The sequence below is a fragment of the Schizosaccharomyces japonicus genome (assembly GCF_000149845.2).
Source record: "Schizosaccharomyces japonicus yFS275 unplaced genomic scaffold supercont5.2, whole genome shotgun sequence".
Lineage (NCBI taxonomy): Eukaryota > Fungi > Ascomycota > Schizosaccharomycetes > Schizosaccharomycetales > Schizosaccharomycetaceae > Schizosaccharomyces > Schizosaccharomyces japonicus.
This window is the reverse complement of record NW_011627861.1, coordinates 414,564-432,071: the sequence shown is the minus strand read 5'-3', so window position 1 is coordinate 432,071 and position 17,508 is coordinate 414,564. Positions and strand designations below refer to the sequence as shown.

General features: G+C 45.2%; 11 protein-coding genes across 11 annotated transcripts; 7 read left to right on the top strand and 4 right to left on the bottom strand.

Annotated features, from left to right (window-relative positions):
• Positions 1-24: 24 nt before the first annotated feature.
• Positions 25-456, top strand: SJAG_03101 (hypothetical protein; the record flags this gene model as incomplete). Its single annotated transcript, XM_002174231.1, has 1 exon — positions 25-456. The coding sequence occupies one exon, from the start codon at positions 25-27 to the stop codon at positions 454-456; it is 432 nt and encodes a 143-aa protein (XP_002174267.1).
• Positions 457-511: 55 nt separating this feature from the next.
• On the top strand, positions 512-2,617 carry SJAG_03100 (autophagy associated protein Atg9; the record flags this gene model as incomplete). Its single annotated transcript, XM_002174230.1, has 1 exon — positions 512-2,617. One exon carries the CDS (start codon positions 512-514, stop codon positions 2,615-2,617), a length of 2,106 nt encoding a protein of 701 aa, XP_002174266.1.
• Positions 2,618-2,824: 207 nt separating this feature from the next.
• On the bottom strand, positions 2,825-5,938 carry SJAG_03097 (replication fork protection complex subunit Swi3). The gene is made up of 2 exons (XM_002174227.2): positions 5,190-5,938; positions 2,825-5,101 (listed from the first exon to the last, which is right to left on the bottom strand). The coding sequence occupies exons 1-2, from the start codon at positions 5,369-5,371 to the stop codon at positions 4,711-4,713; spliced, it is 573 nt and encodes a 190-aa protein (XP_002174263.2). The 5' UTR covers positions 5,372-5,938; the 3' UTR covers positions 2,825-4,710.
• On the top strand, positions 2,903-3,759 carry SJAG_03099 (hypothetical protein). The gene is made up of 2 exons (XM_002174229.2): positions 2,903-3,119; positions 3,173-3,759. Exons 1-2 carry the CDS (start codon positions 3,053-3,055, stop codon positions 3,421-3,423), a joined length of 318 nt encoding a protein of 105 aa, XP_002174265.1. The 5' UTR covers positions 2,903-3,052; the 3' UTR covers positions 3,424-3,759.
• SJAG_03098 (hypothetical protein) lies at positions 3,695-5,436 on the top strand. The gene has a single exon (XM_002174228.2). The coding sequence runs from the start codon at positions 3,785-3,787 to the stop codon at positions 4,532-4,534; it is 750 nt and encodes a 249-aa protein (XP_002174264.1). The 5' UTR covers positions 3,695-3,784; the 3' UTR covers positions 4,535-5,436.
• On the top strand, positions 5,472-8,579 carry SJAG_03096 (IMP 5'-nucleotidase). The gene is made up of 3 exons (XM_002174226.2): positions 5,472-6,188; positions 6,365-7,293; positions 7,360-8,579. The coding sequence occupies exons 1-3, from the start codon at positions 5,981-5,983 to the stop codon at positions 7,480-7,482; spliced, it is 1,260 nt and encodes a 419-aa protein (XP_002174262.1). The 5' UTR covers positions 5,472-5,980; the 3' UTR covers positions 7,483-8,579.
• On the bottom strand, positions 7,501-8,458 carry SJAG_03095 (transcription corepressor). The gene is made up of 3 exons (XM_002174225.2): positions 8,359-8,458; positions 8,058-8,311; positions 7,501-7,898 (listed from the first exon to the last, which is right to left on the bottom strand). Exons 1-3 carry the CDS (start codon positions 8,399-8,401, stop codon positions 7,752-7,754), a joined length of 444 nt encoding a protein of 147 aa, XP_002174261.1. The 5' UTR covers positions 8,402-8,458; the 3' UTR covers positions 7,501-7,751.
• Positions 8,580-8,688: 109 nt separating the features above from the next.
• Positions 8,689-10,362, bottom strand: SJAG_03094 (zuotin). The gene has a single exon (XM_002174224.2). The coding sequence runs from the start codon at positions 10,319-10,321 to the stop codon at positions 8,993-8,995; it is 1,329 nt and encodes a 442-aa protein (XP_002174260.1). The 5' UTR covers positions 10,322-10,362; the 3' UTR covers positions 8,689-8,992.
• Positions 10,363-10,869: 507 nt separating this feature from the next.
• SJAG_03093 (hypothetical protein) lies at positions 10,870-12,543 on the top strand (the record flags this gene model as incomplete). The annotated part of the gene is made up of 1 exon (XM_002174223.2): positions 10,870-12,543. The coding sequence occupies one exon, from the start codon at positions 10,870-10,872 to the stop codon at positions 12,541-12,543; it is 1,674 nt and encodes a 557-aa protein (XP_002174259.2).
• Positions 12,544-13,090: 547 nt separating this feature from the next.
• On the top strand, positions 13,091-15,496 carry SJAG_03092 (telomere binding protein Rap1; the record flags this gene model as incomplete). The annotated part of the gene is made up of 3 exons (XM_002174222.2): positions 13,091-13,192; positions 13,241-13,600; positions 13,687-15,496. The coding sequence occupies 3 exons, from the start codon at positions 13,091-13,093 to the stop codon at positions 15,406-15,408; spliced, it is 2,184 nt and encodes a 727-aa protein (XP_002174258.2). The 3' UTR covers positions 15,409-15,496.
• SJAG_03091 (NADH pyrophosphatase) lies at positions 14,259-17,490 on the bottom strand. Its single transcript, XM_002174221.2, has 2 exons — positions 17,236-17,490; positions 14,259-17,131 (listed from the first exon to the last, which is right to left on the bottom strand). Exons 1-2 carry the CDS (start codon positions 17,268-17,270, stop codon positions 16,030-16,032), a joined length of 1,137 nt encoding a protein of 378 aa, XP_002174257.1. The 5' UTR covers positions 17,271-17,490; the 3' UTR covers positions 14,259-16,029.
• Positions 17,491-17,508: the final 18 nt, after the last annotated feature.

Genomic DNA, 17,508 nt, shown 5'->3' with positions numbered 1-17,508 from the left:
ACATTAGAACAAAAAGCTAATAAAATGACTTCCTCTCATCCGTCGACGCCTCCGTCGACGTTGAAAAGACACCGGCCGGAAATGCTGGCTGAGTACCCATCCATGCATTTTGAAAGCAATGTGCTGACTTCTCCTGGAAGTCCTACGGCAGCTTATTCCAGCACCGTTACGTCTTTTGACCAAAATACTTGCCTAACGGATGCTACTGATGTTGAAATAGCTGGACTTGTGGACGACGAAGACAGCACAGTTCATTTCAGCGACAGTGAACGCCGTAGTTATTCATCAATCTCTCAAGCAAATCCAGCCAGTACGCTACGAAACACAGGCGAATCATTTCTCAATATTGTTTGTCAGATGCAAGCTCACCTCGAGGAACTCACCAAAAGCCACGAAACTGCTCTTCATAGAATTGACGCCCTGGAAAAAGAGGTTTTACGTTTAAAACAAAGGTGAACTGTGTGTACTGCATCCGTACGCCTTTTTACTGGTGTTTAGCGTCCGAATTTTCATGTTTTCGTCAAGTTTCAAGAACAGCCAGGTCAATTCTCAGACTTATGACTTGGAAGCACAAACCGCCACCCAATCGTTAGAAAACGACGATACTTCTAAACGGGTTGATGAAGCCGTTCCCCTGTCCTCGTTTGCGAGTACTCCATCTCGTTCTCGTTCAAAAATTCCCAAAACTGCCTCTTCTGCGGTTTCCGACTCAACAATTTCAAGCCGGGCGTCGGTCTCTGCGAATTCTGATGATTTACTTGTCGAGGGACCTCCTCCATCGCTTTTGCTAGAAGAAGGTCTTCGTGCTGGCTCAATCCGACAAACAACATCTCGTAGTCAGCATCGACTTCAAAATTCTGCTGCATCACGACTTCGTCTACCTCGAAACCGATTTTCAAGACGCTTTCTCCGTGGTAGCAGAAGCGGCAGGATCGATCCAGAGGAACGAGCTTTGTGGTACTGGGCAAACGTGGAAAACATGGATGTCTTCCTTAACGAAATTTACGCGTACTACCAAGGAAAGGGCTTTTGGTGCATCATTCTTCATCGGTTTCTTCAGGTTAGCACCATTGCATTCGTCGTGGGCTTCTCAACATATCTGACCAGCTGTGTTAATTGGCAATCCATCAAGCCGAACTCTTCCCTGGCCTCTGTCATCTACCCTCGATGCATGGCTCGTATGTCCTCGACATCCGTACTCATCCTATGGGTTTTGCTGTGCACATTGTTCGCCTTGACATTACACTATACGGTAGACACATTTCGGTTGTGGAGAATGCGTGACTTTTTCGTGTACGCCCTTCATATTCCTGAGCAGGACATGCAAACTGTGTCGTGGCCGTTAGTCGTGCAACGTTTAATGATGTTGAAGGATTTGAATGCGCTAACGGCACCCCAATATGTTCTTGCTGAAAACGAAAAGCGTCGGATGGATGCACATGCAATCGTCAATAGAATCATGCGCAAGGAAAACTATATGATTGCGCTCATGAACAACGGTATTTTGGAGGCGAATGTGCCCTACATAAACTCTCCCATCTTTACAAAAACAATGGAATGGAACCTGAGTTGGTGTATTTTGTCGCATGTTTTTGGCAAACAGGGACAGGTAAAGCAGGAGATTTTGAGTTTTGGAGCACGAACTCGTTTGGCGGAGGAACTGCGTCGCCGATTTATCGTAGCTGCTGTACTGAATGGCATATTTGCGCCATTTATCGCCATATACCTGGTTTTGCTCTACTTTTTCCGCTACTTCAACGAGTATCATAAGAATCCCAGCTCTCTAGGTGCTCGCCGCTACACGCCCCTGGCTCAATGGCGGTTTCGTGAGTTTAATGAACTGCAACATGTATTTGAAAAGCGTATGAATGCCAGTTACGAGGCTGCTTCTCACTACATCTCTCAGTTCCCGAATATAAACCTCATTCGGTTAGCTAAGTTTGTGACACTGGTACTTGGTAGCTTTACCGCAATCCTTGTTCTTTTAACGATCATTGAACCTGACTTGGCGTTAACGTTTGAGCTGACGGACGACCGGCCTATTCTCTTTTATCTCGGTATTTTTGGTACTCTTATTGCTGTTGTTCGCAGTGCCATTCCGGAGGACACGCTCGTGTTTGATCCAGAAGCGTCATTAAAAGAAGTTGTTGAGTACACACACTACTTGCCAGCTTCATGGAAAGACAAAATGCATAGCAAGGAGGTGCAAGCCGAATTCTGTGCGTTTTATGCTTTTCGAGTTACAACCTTACTTTGGGAAATTATCGGTGTTCTGTATACGCCGTTCTTCCTTTGGAAAATTGCTCCGGAACGCAGTGCAGCTGTGATTGATTTCTTTAGAGAACATACTGTGAATGTAAGCGGTGTAGGTAATGTCTGCAGCTTTGCCGTATTCCATTCGAGTACCCGAGGTCCCGCAACCTCAAAAGCTCGGGAAACGTTTACTCGCACATCGTATCCTTCTCCGATGTCACACAAAGTTGCTGCGGTTTACGGTGCTTCAGCCGGTCCCCAAGCTCGCGATGCCTTTTTACGAGACAAGATGCAGTTATCGATCTTGAATTTTGCTGCAACAAACCCTGAATGGATTCCTCAAAACGAGCAAGATGTGGACTAATCACTTTTGTTCGTGTGTAATTTTACTCTTCCATCAGACAACCTCTCACACATACGCATCTACACTCTGCATTTTAATACTGTTAAGTCTGCGTTTGTTCGTGAACTTTTACGTTTCTTCCTAATGACCGAGTTGTCTTTTCTTTTTCTTTATGATGAACTTTTAAGAAATTTTTTACGCAGTGAAAGGTTATGAAGAACACTGACCATTTGAGAATACCTATTCACAGCTCTTTTCTTGTTGTATTTGCTTGTTTTCTATTAATTGTAATTTGTCATTTCTCTAGCAAATGACGTTCGCTAAGATAACCTAATTTAACTTTATTAATTGATATCATAACCATTGATGTCGTAGAGGTAAACAGGCTGGCTTCTTACGACAAACCAGGAGTGTACCCAGTGTTAATAAACAGTAACATTCTTCGTTGAACACGAGATGGAACGCGCAGCAGCCAGGGCTTGTTACCGAAAGTTGTTCCGCTCGACCACAGCAGTATTCCAAAGTTCGTAAGATGGTCATCTTTATTGGCGCCAAAATTAACAGCTGTTTATATAGGAGACAAGGCGATGCTTGAGGCAGCACGTCAAAGAATCCGTCAGGAGTTTATACAAAACAGAAACCTCCCTCCGGAGGAGTTGCAAGTGAAGGTTGACTGGGGTAACCAAATTGCAGAGTTTCTTTCCAAAAATCTCGTTCAAGCGGAGAAACAGGTAGACGGATCATATAAACTGAATATTCGTCCCTCGACCGATCTTTCAAGCGATTTTCCTCCGTCAATTGCAGTCTGTACGCGAAACAAGAAATGAACTTCATGATGTCACCAAAATATAAGGTGAAGTCGCAAATTTTTATGATTCGTCAAAAATCCATGCACGTGTGGAGCTTACTTTGATGAGCCGAAAGAAACAGGAAAAGACGAAGATCCAAGAACATGCAACAGATGACCAATTGTGAGCTGGTCTGTTACGAAAACAACTGGAAAAACAAGCTGATTGAAGATTTTCAGGACCGCTAGACCATCTGCCTATTCGCGGCTTTTTCTGGCAAGAACACGTCGTATCGCCCGAACTATGGTATAGCGCGTCGTCACTCCGACTTTGTTCAGCCATCCGAAACTTCCTTTCCTACGCTTAGAACTTGACGTTCGATTTTCCTGTCCCCAGAAACATGTCTGATCAAAAAGTTGTTTTGCTTACCGGTGCCTCGAGAGGTATTGGCCTGTGTGCTGCTGCCGCTTTGGTAAAGCAGGCTCGCGTTGTCACTGTGAGCAGAACCATGACTCACGAGCTTGAAGACCTTTTAAAGGCAAATAGCGACAAAATGGAGCATGTCCAAGGCGACGTCTGTACCTGTGCAAAGGAAGCCGTTCAACGTGCACTGGATCGCTTTGGCCGTCTTGATTCTGTGATCCTGAATGCTGGTGTCGTCGAACCCATTGCGAATATTGCCGAAGCTGACATGCAAGAATGGCGTAAATTGTTTGACGTTAACTTTTTTAGCGTTGTGGAAATGGTGAAGGAAGCACTTCCTTATGTTCGTAAGCAAAAGGGAAGTATAGTCATTGTCTCTTCCGGAGCCGCTGTTCACATTCTCCCTGCTTGGGCTGCTTACTGCTGTTCAAAGGCTGCCATCAATATGTTGGTTCAAAACCTTGGCAGTGAGGAACCGGATGTGATGAGTGTGGCTCTTCGACCTGGTGCCGTAGATACTAGCATGCAAGATTTAATTCGTGAGGAGCGGAACAAGAATGCTATGGGCGACATGCACGACTTTTTCAAAAATCTCAAGGCCACCGGTAAGCTCGTGAACCCCGAAGACATTGGCAAAGCTCTTACCATTCTTTCTCTGCAGCCCACCACCAAACTCTCCGGTCAATTTGTTGACTGGAAGACGATTGTTCATCCAAGCAACGAGTAATCATAACGAGCGAGCACGATACGCCCGAAGAATAGTAAATGAAAGAGTATGATAAAAAGAAAGGTGTAGGGTCTGGAGGGAGGAAAAGGAGCAATTGGGCTTGGGGCAAAAATCTTTTAGACGTGTTCGAATCCGAATTAAGTAAGGGCATCAAAACTGAACATCTTTCCCTGTTCCTATCCCATCAATTCGTCATCCGGGTCACGTACAACGAAGTTTTCATCATCCGCCGTTTGTACGTACTCAGATTGTTTGGATCCAGTAGCATCCTTTGATTTGTGTTGCGCTTCATCTTCCAATAAATCAGCAAAGAGGTCTTCGTCTCTGTGAGGATTCGAGTACTCTTCGATCCAGTGCCGACGATGAATCTTCATCATACGCCGTTTACCAAGAGACTGCAGGCCGATGATTGTGTCGTCAAACTTTGCTTTTGGAAACATCTCGTGTGCCCACAATTGGTAGAAAGCCAACAACCGTTTCATGTCCTGTGCTTCATGATTCTTTCCCTTGAAACGTAGTGAAGGAGCAGTTTTACGTAGCCGCGGTATACCGTTTTCGGACAGCAGACTAAAAAAAGGAATAGGTTAGTAAGTGAATTGAGTCAAAATCTCAACAACGCATAAATATAACGTGTCGTCGTGTCGTCGTGCCGTACTAGTCTTCATCGAGCTTAATTCTCGGTTTTCGTTCCTTCTTAATGACGACTTCTTCATCTAAACCTAAGTCAAACTTTTCCTCTTCGGGTTTTTTTCCATCTGTTGAAGGAACGTCGGGAATGTTCGTCAATTCACTAAGAGCAGATCCTCCATAAGGTTCTTTTGCCTGTTTTTCGGACATAGAACCGTATTTTCAGCTACAAAGAGTTTGGGAAAGGGCAAGTTGTGTTGTGTTGGCGAAACATAGTTAAGGTTTGTTTGCGACGCGACGCGTCTTAAAGCAAGTTTTGACAGCTAACAACAAAAATGCAGCAAATGACTAGAAACAGCAGGAATTAAGACAACGATAGACGATTTACTTGTTTGATGCATGGAAAATGTCTATCACACGCGTTTTAAGACGTTCACAGACTTTCAATGTCAAAAATGGTCAGCAAGACGAGATGAAAACCCGACGAACTGACGAAACTACATTTCCATGAACAAAATTCGCGTTTCCGACTATTGTATTACGCGTTTTTAGCTCTCCTTTTTCGAATGCTCAAGTCCGTTTTCGTCTATCGTACAGGCAAAACGTGTTCAATCATATTTTTTTTTTTTTTCCAACAATTTGCTTCTTCATCCGTCTCTTGCAACACTTCAGAACGTTCGTGTTCAATCCTCCTTATCTCCATCATTGCTATCTACTCCTTCTCCCTCATCCACGTTTACCGCGTTTATTTTTCTCAGGCAGTACGGGTGTTTTCAGTTTAACGGGCAAAACAATTCAACCCTCTACCACATACAAAACATGGCTACCCGGTATCGCGTTGAATACGCATTAAAGGTTCACCGCAAGGACAATTTCATTGAGTGGATCAAGGGTCTTTTGGCAGTTCCCTTCACGCTTCAGACAGGACATTTCGCCGATAAATATGAAGCTACAAAACACGCAAATGAGACCTTAAAGCGTTACGCTACTGTCCTCCGCGATGTCGAATATTTGATTAACAGCCACAGTAAGTTTTCAATGGAGTTCTAAGGAAGTTCTTTAAGGAAGTTTTTGAACGAACGAAGGAATGATATGAAAAACAGTGTGTTGACATGTTTAACCACTCAAAACATCCAAGGCTTCCATGTATACACGGCCCTCAATGTCGCCCCTCCTATCAAACTCACTAACATGCTATTTCAGTTGAACATATCCGCCAATTTGGCGAGAGAGGTTCTAGTCGACTTAAAATGTTAGTTCCTAGCATTACTAATTTTTGGACGCCCTTGCCGCTGGAACGGGCTATGTACATTTTGGAGCCACGTCTGTGTTTGGCAAAGCGTCGATTTGTTGCTCCAAGTTTTAATGATGTTCGTTACCTTCTGGGTGCTGCCCAGCTGCTTTACTTGGCAGAAAACGGTCTTGACATGGTTACGTTCGATGGTGATGTAACGTTGTATGAAGATGGTCAGCCTCTCATTTCGAACAACCCGGTCATTTCTCGTCTGCTGCATCTTTTGAGAGAGGACAAATTTGTCACTATTCTTACAGCTGCCGGCTATCCCAGCGTAACGGGACGTGAGTACTCTGATCGCTTCTCGGGCCTTTTGAGTGCCGTAGAAGACAGCGATTTGACCGATGTACAGAAAAAACGCCTGCATGTGCTGGGAGGCGAGAGCAATTACTTGTTCCGTTACGAGCCTTCCTCCGGTTTGACATGGATTGAGCCGGAAGAATGGAGCTTGCCACAAATGTTGACGTGGTCTCGCGAGGACTGTCAACGAATCCTAGATGTTGCCGAGCTCTGTTTCAAAAAGTGTATTGAGGCACTCAATATGGATGCAGTGCTTGTCCGCAAAGAGCGTTCCGTTGGTCTTGTTCCCAAGCCCGGTCACACCTTCCGTCGTGAACAGCTGGAGGAGGCTGTTCTGGACACGCAAAGCAACCTTCTTATGGAAAACTTCAGCATTCCGTTTACCGCCTTCAACGGCGGTAATGACATTTGGTGCGACATCGGCGACAAAAAGCTGGGCGTGCAGTGCTTGCAAGCGTACTTTGGCGTGCCTGAGTCTTCTCGTTGTCTGCACGTTGGTGATCAGTTTTTGTCTGTTGGTCATAACGATTACAAGGCGGTATGTTAGAGAATTTCTCGAACTGGTTTTCGAGTTGCAGCTGTTGCCGTTTACTAACAATTACAGCGTGCCGCAGCTACTACTGTGTGGGTATCGAGCCCAACAGAGACGATTGAGATGCTCGACTACTACTTTTGCTTTCTCGACAAGAAGCGTTCAGGCGATTCTTTGTTGAAAAAGCATGATTAAAGTTCGTAAGAACAAGGACAAGGACAAGCAGTCGTCTCGTTGGGGAGACAGAAACGAACCCGAATCATACACCGTGCACTCTTTTACCGTGAATCCTTACGTTTTTCAGTTTCGCTTCAGCGTTTCTTCCAAATCATATACCCACCATTCGTATTAACCAGGAAATATAATGTACGAGACGAGCCCTGGACTCGAGCCAGGTGAACAGAATTACAGGGTGTGCAAGCGACACTATGCGATGCAGTGTGCAAGTCAGACCGTCGTTCTAACTACGCAGTTTGACCAGAAGCCGAAGCATTCTTGTTTTGATTTTGGAAGCGCTCTCTAGCCTTGCTGAGTAGCTCTTCTTGTTGACGCAGCAGTTCGTCTCGGGACACGCCTGATTGTTCAAACTTGCTTGTTTTCTTTTCACGATTCTGTAACATTGTTAGCAGGGTAAATTTACTAGGGATTGTTTTCTGTGACGCGTTGTCCGTCCAGCGTATTGTCATTTCGCCATGAATGTATTCTGGAGAACTGTACCACTGGATGACTGTTCTCCTCCGTCTCCGTCTCCGTCTCCATCTTTCCCTCACCTTTTGTTGTTCCTTATGGTCGGCAGCGACACCCACAATTTCGTCAATGTACTCCTTGAACTCGAGGTTTTGAAGAGCTTTGATGATGTGTTCTGCTGCAATCGTTTTCTTGGCCTCTTTTTCACAAATTTCGTTTGCTTCACTGGAAACAAGATGAATGAATTCCACACAACATTCAATTAATAAATCTCTTGTTTCTTTCGTAAACATCAAGTCCGAAGGCAACATTTCGGAAACCAATTTTTGAACCGTCGCTGCGTCAAACCGTTAGCATCGTCGCTCAAGAGAAGTCGTTACGCACCTTTGGGAAGCGAAAGCTCGTCGTCCGTAAAGCCTTCACTCATTTTTGGATTCGTCGTTTTCACGGTGTGCTGGTCACTTTTATGTTGCGAGCGGGAGGGAGCAGGAGGGAGCGGGAACGCGCAGCAGGGCAGGGTGCGGTAAATGTTTTAAAGGGGGCAAACGTGACGCGTAAATGAAATAAAACACTGCAGAGTACTGCGGTATACTTGTTACTGATGCATACGATGTCGGTATAGGCGATTAGTGATGAGTAACGAGGCGCAAGGTGTTCAACAGGCTCGAATCAATGATGCTAGGTCGACAGCTCGAGAACAGATCAAAGATGAACGGAACGGCCAGCGGAAACCCAGATGCTGCTTGCCCTCTCTGGTAGACACAGCTCGCTCTAATCGACTAACAAAAAACAAACCAAAGCCGCACCCGCTTCCCCCGCCTTCCTCTTGTTCGGCTCATCCATTCAATTTCAAAACCTACCTAGACCAAAAAGAACCAAACAAAAAGAAAAGAATAAAACGAGCCTTAGACGGACCGCCGTCGACATTGCACTGACACTGTCAGTGCACTTGATATCCTGGCCTTGGCTTCCCAGACAAGACTTGGGGTAAACATCTCAAGCGCTGCTAACTCGCAGCTTACTTGCTAAAGAACATAACATCGTTCTCCTTGATGCTGCCACGTTCAATAAACTTGCGAGCAAAACCATCAAAGACAGAGCGCACGGCATCGGCACCCTTGCCCTTCTCCTTGTTGATTTCACCGGCCAATTGTCCAAGCTCACCGTCACCCAAGTTGGCCATCAAGACCTCAACGTCGCGAAGAACCATGTCAATGTGCTCGGGTGTAGGCTCCTCAGCACCGGAGAAGTAGGTGAAGTCCTTCAAGGCTCCCTTGACGGTCTTCTTGTCCTTCTTCTGAGCCTTCTTCTTGTCCTCCTTGGCCTTCTTCTTTTGGGCAGCGTTGGCAGCACGTTCAGCCTCTTCCTTGGCCTTGCGAGCAGCCTCCTCTTCGGCGGCCTTCTTCTTGGCAGCAGCAGCCTCACGAGCGCCAGCCTCACGCTGCCACTTGCGTGCTTCCTTAGCAGCCTTATCTTGCTGCTTAAAGAGCTTGATACGGGGGTCGATGGCCATGGCACGGTCAATCAAGTGACGAAGACGGGCGTTGTCTCTAGCCTTGTTCTTTTGACGCTCAGCCTTGTTCTTCTTCTCTTGGAAACGCTTGTTATCACGAGACTCGCCATCATCGGGGATATCCTTGTCCAAGTACTCAAATGTCTTCCAGGAGTCAAAGTTGTACCAAGAGTTGTAGAAGTTGTCCACCTCAGCACGGCTGCTTTCCATGGTACCCAAAAGGGGAACGGGCTGCTTCTTGGAGAAACGGGCCTCGCTGGCAAACACGGGTCCCCATTGCTCGAAGAAATCACCCTCTCCGTCTTCGTCCTCCTCAGGAGGCTCGACGTCGGCCTTGTCATCAACAGAATCGTATTGACGACGCTTCGTCTCGTCCGACAAAATCTCATAAGCCTTTTGGATACACTTGAAGAAAGAGTCATCGTTGTAGTTGCCAGAAGAGGCCTTCTTATCAGGGTGATGCTTCAGAACCTTCTTCAAGTGAGCCTTCTTAATCTGCTCAAAGGTAGCTTTGTAACGGTACTTGGACAGACCCAAAACGGCATAGTGGTCTTGCTTCTTCCATTCCTTGGGGTCAGCACGCAACATCTCGGGGTCTTCAGGCTCATCCTCAGACTCCTCGCCGCTGTTGTCGACGACTTCGGCCTTCTTAGTCAAACGCTCATCCTCACTGAACGTGCGACCATACTTCAAGCGTCTGGCATGAGCAAGGAAATAAGGGCCAATGGGTTCAACGGAACGCACAACAGGCTTGGAAACCTTGGCATGAGGAACAAAGGAAGCCTCAATGGCAGTCTTAGAGGGGAACAAAGGAATGGATTTGCCGGCACTCATTCTTTTTTTTTGTGGTGGTTGGGAGAGGACAAGCCGAGGCGGCGGCCAGATTCTTTTTGATTCTTTGCTCTTGGTCAGTTATGCGATGTTACTTTAAAACATTACGAAGTAGTGCATAACATTTCGTTAAAGTAACACAGCTGCTACACCAAAAAGTGCACAAAAAGAATAACGATCTCGTCAAAACGCACAATACGCATTTTTAGAACTCCTGTGAGCTGTAGCGCAGATCATAAAGTGTTTGGGACGTGTCAGGCGCGTTTGTTCCTTTACCAACTGTCCATGGCATCGTTGGCACCCGTGTCAGGCGAAACCTATGAAGCACTAAATCATGACTTATCTGAACTTCAATTGAGCAACTCCCGCCGCACATCTTCATATTCTCTGCGTTTGCAAGAGAATTCGCATCGGAAACCTTATTCCGCCAAAAGTTTGCTCGGTTCACCGACTGACAGACGGTATTTTAGCACGCCGTCGTCTTTGAAAAAAGTCAATGTTCTTCAGACGTGGAAACCGCTTCGTTTCAGACGCGTTTGTCGGATTCTGGGATGGGCCATGAATCAGTAGACTCACGGTCGTTTTCACAATTGTCTGGTCGACTCGACAATTTTCTGTTCCAGCGTGGATTTGAGCAAGGTTACTGCTCAGATATCACGGTTCTGGCTTTCGGAAACGCGTATGCTCTCCATAAAATAATCCTTGATCAGTCCCCATTCTTTTCTGCGATGTTTGAGGGCGACTGGTTGGAAAGCAAATGTTCTGCCATTGATTTGCACTTTGATGAAGACGAAATGATCACTTTGGAGGGTTTTCTATGTTGTTTAAAGTACCTGTATAGCCGGATTGACCTTCCAACGACTTTCTCGGAGCTCTATACAGTAATTGCTACGGCGTGTTACTTGGGTTTGGATGACCTTGTTTTACAATGCGTACAGGAACTGCTACGACTCACACATTCATTATCAGACATGGCCTCTCATTTAGACTTTGCGGTGAACGCTGGAAAAGATTACGGTCCTACTACACAATTACTCATTGAGGTGTCTAAAGTAATGCTGTGTCGGGAAGGCAGTGATGCGCCCTTGGAGGTTTGGGTTCGATTTCCCATTCTTATAACAGCAAGTGTACTTAGTGCAGACGCTTTTTTCGTGACCGATGAGTGGACTCGATACTGCATCACCAGAGAACTTTTCGCTTTTTACGAACACACCGAGGGTGCGGGCTGTTTACGGTCTGTTTTGGCTTATGGAGTTCATTATATGCATTTAACGTTTGCTCAGCGTCTCAAAGTAATGCAAGACCGTGATTCCGACGGACACCCACTTGTGCCAGCACATGTTTTATACCGCTCACACTGGCTCTCAGATGAGCTGCAGCATATAATTACACACAACGACGAGCATTCGCCATCTCTCAATCTCTGCATAAATGCAGCAGTAGACAATGAAGAGCAGACGGAAGTTTCCCAAAAATCCCCTCTCCCACAACCCAGCATGTCCGACATATACTATGATGTTCCGCAACACGATGATACCGCTATCTCTGAACTATCCTTCCCTAATTACAATATCCCTTTTCACATCGGTGAGCACGCAGTCTACGACGATGCCAGACAGGGGGACATTTTCCGGCCATCCAAACATTGTTCTAAATTTCCTCCTTTCCGCTTCTCCGTAGAATTCCACGACATCGATCTGCTGCGGATGAATAAACGTGTCTACTCACAAACGGTCTATTACGCGGGTTCGTATTGGAACGTTTACATCGAAAAAGTTCGTTCAAAGAAAAACAGTAAGCTTCGTCAATTGGGAGTTTATCTACACCGTGCTTCTGAGCATGCAACGATGCGAATGCTTAATGGTTCAGATTCCCGCTACGCTGATACACAAAGCACGCGTGTATCTTCGTACAGTTCGCAGACACAGGACTCGCTCGATTCATTCACCCAAAATTCGCAGGACGAGACAGAACGGAGTGTTATGAATTCGAGCCCCGCTGAAATAGATTCACCTACGGTATACCTTGACAACCGGCACATTGTCATGAGTTACTTCAGCGTTTACTCTCCAGCGAGCGAAGGAAACATTGGCATGTCGTACTTTGTTGCTTCAGCGGATACGTTCGAGAATGGACAAAGTTGGGGCTGGAAGAGCTCGACCTTGTATAATCAAAATGAGCTAAGTCGTTCTATCAAATTTGTCATTGTGCTTGGTCTTGTGTAACGGAAAGAGAATAACGAGAAGCATGCGTTCGTTGACGAGCAGCAACATGTGTCTTTTACGATTACGAAATTATTTTATGACGGCGAAGTTCATTTCAACTCAATCGGACTTCTTTATCAGGCTCTCTTTATTTCATTCATCTATGACTTCTATTTATTCCATCTTTTACGTTCACATCGTTAACACTGTTACCGGTGGAAAAAAAGCAAAAACAAAAAAACTTTCCGACCTGTCTCTTTAACGCTAGAGAAAACAAAGTCGTCGTTATGAAGGAAGACGGACATCAAGAACCTTCTAATTTATTAAAACATGCATACACGCCAGCCGACGTTTCATTTCAAATAACAGCATCGGTCATTTTTCTGTATAAAAGAACGTGATTGTTTCAGGGTTTGACGGGTTGTCATAGTCAGTAATTCCCTCGATCCATGGTGCCTTACTGTTCAAACACAGTACGTTAACGACCACACCAAAATTTTATTCTCAAGAAGAACCTGTCACATTTTGGTAACTGAGGGGTTCTGGACTATCTTTGCGTGTATTATACATGAGTTCTACAAACCTGTTTGTACATGAGGATGGCCGGCCCTTACTTGCGGTGATATCAGAGAATATCGACAATGCGTCTCAGTACGCCCATAAATTTACAGTACGTAAGGATTTTGAGGTTGGAGGGATTTTAACCTAAAATTTGCAGAATTATGGCGGAAACAGCATTCTCGCGAAAACTTTTGAGTCGTATCACTCTGAAGACATCAGAATTGGACGGGTTCGTAAGTCAGATCTTCAAAAACGAGATTCGTTGCCGCTCTCCCAGACACGCCCAATTGTGAGTGAACTTTGGATTGATCAATGTATCGAACAAGGGAAACTTCTTAGTATCTCCTCGTTCGTTAATACACCTTTTCCACAAGCTCCCAATTCACCTGGTTCTAAACATTCCACTCAAAAACGGGTTCCATTTTCGTTTGAAGATCAACGAATTCTTGTCCATTTCATTCACCGAAAAGGCGTTCAGAGTAACGGAAATAAAGTGTATCAAGAACTCGAGGAAAAGGTACGTTTAACGATGTTTTGTGTGTCATCGGTCAGCCGAAAAACGTCTTCAAATGTGGACTGTAAAGCTAATCCAGTTTGCGATAGTACCCACAGCACACCTACCACTCTTGGCGTCAGCACTATCTAAAACAACTAAAACCATATCTACCTGAACCCGTATTACCTCCCATCCCCATCACGAATGAAGCGCCTGCAGCCGGTGGACCCTCCGAGCAAGTGAGCAATGAGCAGCAACAGAATCCTAGACCTTTCTTACGATCCGAAATCGAGTCTCTGGTTCCAGCCAACAGGGCTATCTCTAGCCAGTTTTCGGAAACGATCAATGAAGTGGATGAGCTCGCTCCTCTTATTGTGCAATTCGGTACAACAAAAAACCTTAATGATCTCTGTACCCTTATCACTTTACGGTATCCACGCTACTCGGCAGAAGAATGGAAGCAGAAACTGTTGTCAGCATTCCCATCACTTAACCAGGATCAGGATATGCCGGCCTTTGGTTCCCCTTCGTCGCCCATGGTTTCACAAACCAGTCAGGCGAACGATGAAATGATTGATCTTGATGATGCAGTCATTGAAACTGTTGTTTTTCAAGAAAATTTGCGTAAGCCGGGGATTAACTATTTGACGAACACAACATATTCTCCAAAGAACGTAGAGAAACATGCTAGTCCGGCTGTCGCTACAAATCAAAATGGAAATGTCCCGGATTCAACGTCCACGCGGCAACGACCGGAGGCAGAAAACGTGACTAATGAAACGACCACCCCTCAAAAGAGAGCGGCTCCACTTGAAGAAACGAGTTTACAGGCTCCAACAAGTGAACGTAAGCTCTCGCCTGAACACAAACAGACGACGCCAGGACAATCACAAAGTGCACCATTGCCCGAGTTGCCGCTCATACCAGGGTCCTCATCGGAAGAAAGTTCAGCATCGTCGCTGCCATCCTTGACACGACCTTCTCCTCTTCGAAAAGCAACTACGGCGGCACAAAAGGCGGTAGCTCTCGCTGCCGAACATGTCAAAGAGGGGTTTTTGCAACCGGATGAGGAGTTGGATATACCACCGCTCGAAAGTGATGATGAGTTTGCCGCTGCTGTGCGTCCACCAAGTAAATCAACCGAAGAATCAGACTTACCGCATATCTCCCAAAGTTCTGAAGTTGCTTCAGAGCGTCTGCCTAATGTACCGAACACCGAAACACCTTCGGTTGAGACTGCACCGGAAGCATCTGTATCTTCACAAGGTGCATCCGTTTCGGAAGAGAATAGCTCTTTATCTGAAACACGTATTGAAAAGACCCCCGAACCTCGTCGGCTATCGAAAGAGCCTACCATTCGAAACATTTTGGCTTCCGTTTCCATCACTCCCAGAAAACAGGTCGTGGAGACATCATCGTCGCAAACATCATCATCCGTTGCGGAGCCCAATACTATTGCTTTGTATGAGGCAGTCTCGGATATTCCGGTGAGTGTCGCAGCAGCATCGACGCAGCCGGCGCCATTAGAACCAGTTCCTGCACTCTCTGAAGGCTCCAATACTGCTTCATCAGCTCCTCTTGTTCATCCAGACTCGTTACCATCACTGTGTGGCAGTGTGTCAGATTCGTCGAATGTTGTCACAGAGTTTATGCCTGATTCTACAGACGCAGTGCTTGATGATCTTCTTGAGTATGTTGGTGCTACAGAGGAGGACTTACTTCGTGCGTTAGAAGAAACTGGACGGAGTGTACGAAAAGCTGTCACCGTACTGCTGTGGAAAAAGGCGAAGCGGGAAAGGTCCAATGAATTAATGACGGGAAACAAGTAGCAATGTTTAGTGCGCTTTAATTTTCTATTTTTCTTCTTATGAGTTATCATATATTTTTATTTTATTCCAATCATCAAACATGAACAAGTTGTACAAAGTAATACCAAGTCATTCTTTTTCTGTGTGAAGACATATGAGGGTATTTGAGTTTGAAATGATTAAAGTAAGTGAGTAAGCATATGGGAAGTCTATGATATGAACTTTTGGCTAATTCGACCTTTCGAAGGTCTAAGTCGTTAGTGGTATTTAACAGGCTTCAATGAGTTCGTGGAATGATCAAACATGTGTGTGTGTGTTTGTATGAACAAAGATTTATCCCAAGAGAGTTACCGAGAATTATGTATCATTGTTCACCAAGAAAACCTTTCGTGGAAAGAACCCCCTTTAGCCGAGTAGAAGTCAATTATCAAATTCTATAAAGAGTATATTTTTGTGGAATGTAGTAGCACTCATAAAAAATGGAATGAATATCGCCGGTTGATTTTTATTATCCATGAATGTGCAAGGAAATGAATACCTTTTGCATGAGAATTGAAGACGAACAATTATCAAAAGGATGACCAAAAGAACGAAGGGAGAAAAACGAGCTTTAGAATTTCACGATCAACACCCTTGTCTGTTTTATATTTTAATCGTAGATCCAGATATATCCCATTGGTCGTAAGCAAAGGCGCGTATAAGTCGATAAGCAATAGAAGTGGGAGGAGGGAGTTTGAAAAGAGCATCTCCTTTTGAAGCGTCCCAATTAATTACCTCACGGACTTGTTCCCGTGTAAAGAAATCTGCTGCGTCTAATTCCAAATCCTTATCACGAGAAATTACGGAGCCTTCTTTTGCAATGCCAAAGCATCCAATCATCAAACTTTGAGGAAACGGCCATGGCTGACTGGAATGATACATCACTTTCTCAACAGTAATTCCAGCTTCCTCGTACGATTCCCGACGAACAGCTTCTTCGATACTCTCGCCGGGTTCAATGAAGCCAGCAAGACATGTTAACATTCCAGGAGGAAGACGCATTCCGTGTCCAAGCAGGATTCGCTGCTTGTCATGGGTCAATACAGCCATGATGACACACGGATCCGTGCGAGGGTATTGGTAGTTGTTCACACCGTGTTTGGAAGGACAATCTGCTCGACCGAGGGCGGATTGAACGCAAATGCGTTTCGTTCCCGCAAGACTAGCCACTTGAGGTCCGCCGCATCCAGGACAATACATAAATCTATTATTCCAATCGAGAAGTGAACGAGCAAAGGAACATATTCCAAAGGACTCAATGGAAATCGTGCCCGTAACCAGTAAGGAGCGAAAGTTTTGAAACACGACACCCGATTCACCGAGTCGCTTGTGCAGATCATCTAACGAAGAGATATCGATTGCGAAAATGTTACCGGCTTCCCATTCTTTTTCCGAGTCTCCTAAGCTGCTTGTTCCGAGATAGATGGTAACGGGCGCCAGCTTTTTGTTTTCTAATGCCGCTTCCAAGTAGTCTTTTTCGGGTTTTTCAATTGGATGTTCTGCGAGATATGGGCGAACATCTGCCAGCGAGATGTAGTGAAGCTCTCCAGTGTTCTTACAGACAGCTGGATCAAGTTTGTAAAAAGGAAGAAACTTGGTAGTAGGATGTGTGAATGCCTTTCGTAAAAACTCCTTATCTTCACGCTTAAAACTCAAACGATTCAGAGGATTCTGAGCCAAATAATGAGCAGGAGGAGTAGAAATGCTGTAATTGAATTGTCAGTAAAGAATTAGAAGGATAAACAAGGTGAGAATGGCCAAAAACCACATTAGAACTGCACGTTCAAAGAAACGGTCAGTATATCTTACCTCAGCAAACTTGTAACCGACGATGAGAATGACATTGTGAAAAGATTTTGATGAATGTGTGGTAAAAGACAGTTCCGTTTGTGTTGAAACTGACTGACGGAACGACAAAAAAGCGCGGAAAACGGGCGAACAGGAGATGTATGTGGTGAATTAGATAATAAACAGCCAGGAGAAAACAAAAGAGCACGTCCACCGGTCCGTTTAATAAGGTTTTCAAGAGGAAAAAGTGTACCAGTACGGGAAGTTGGTGCTAGTCGGAACATTTAAAATGTC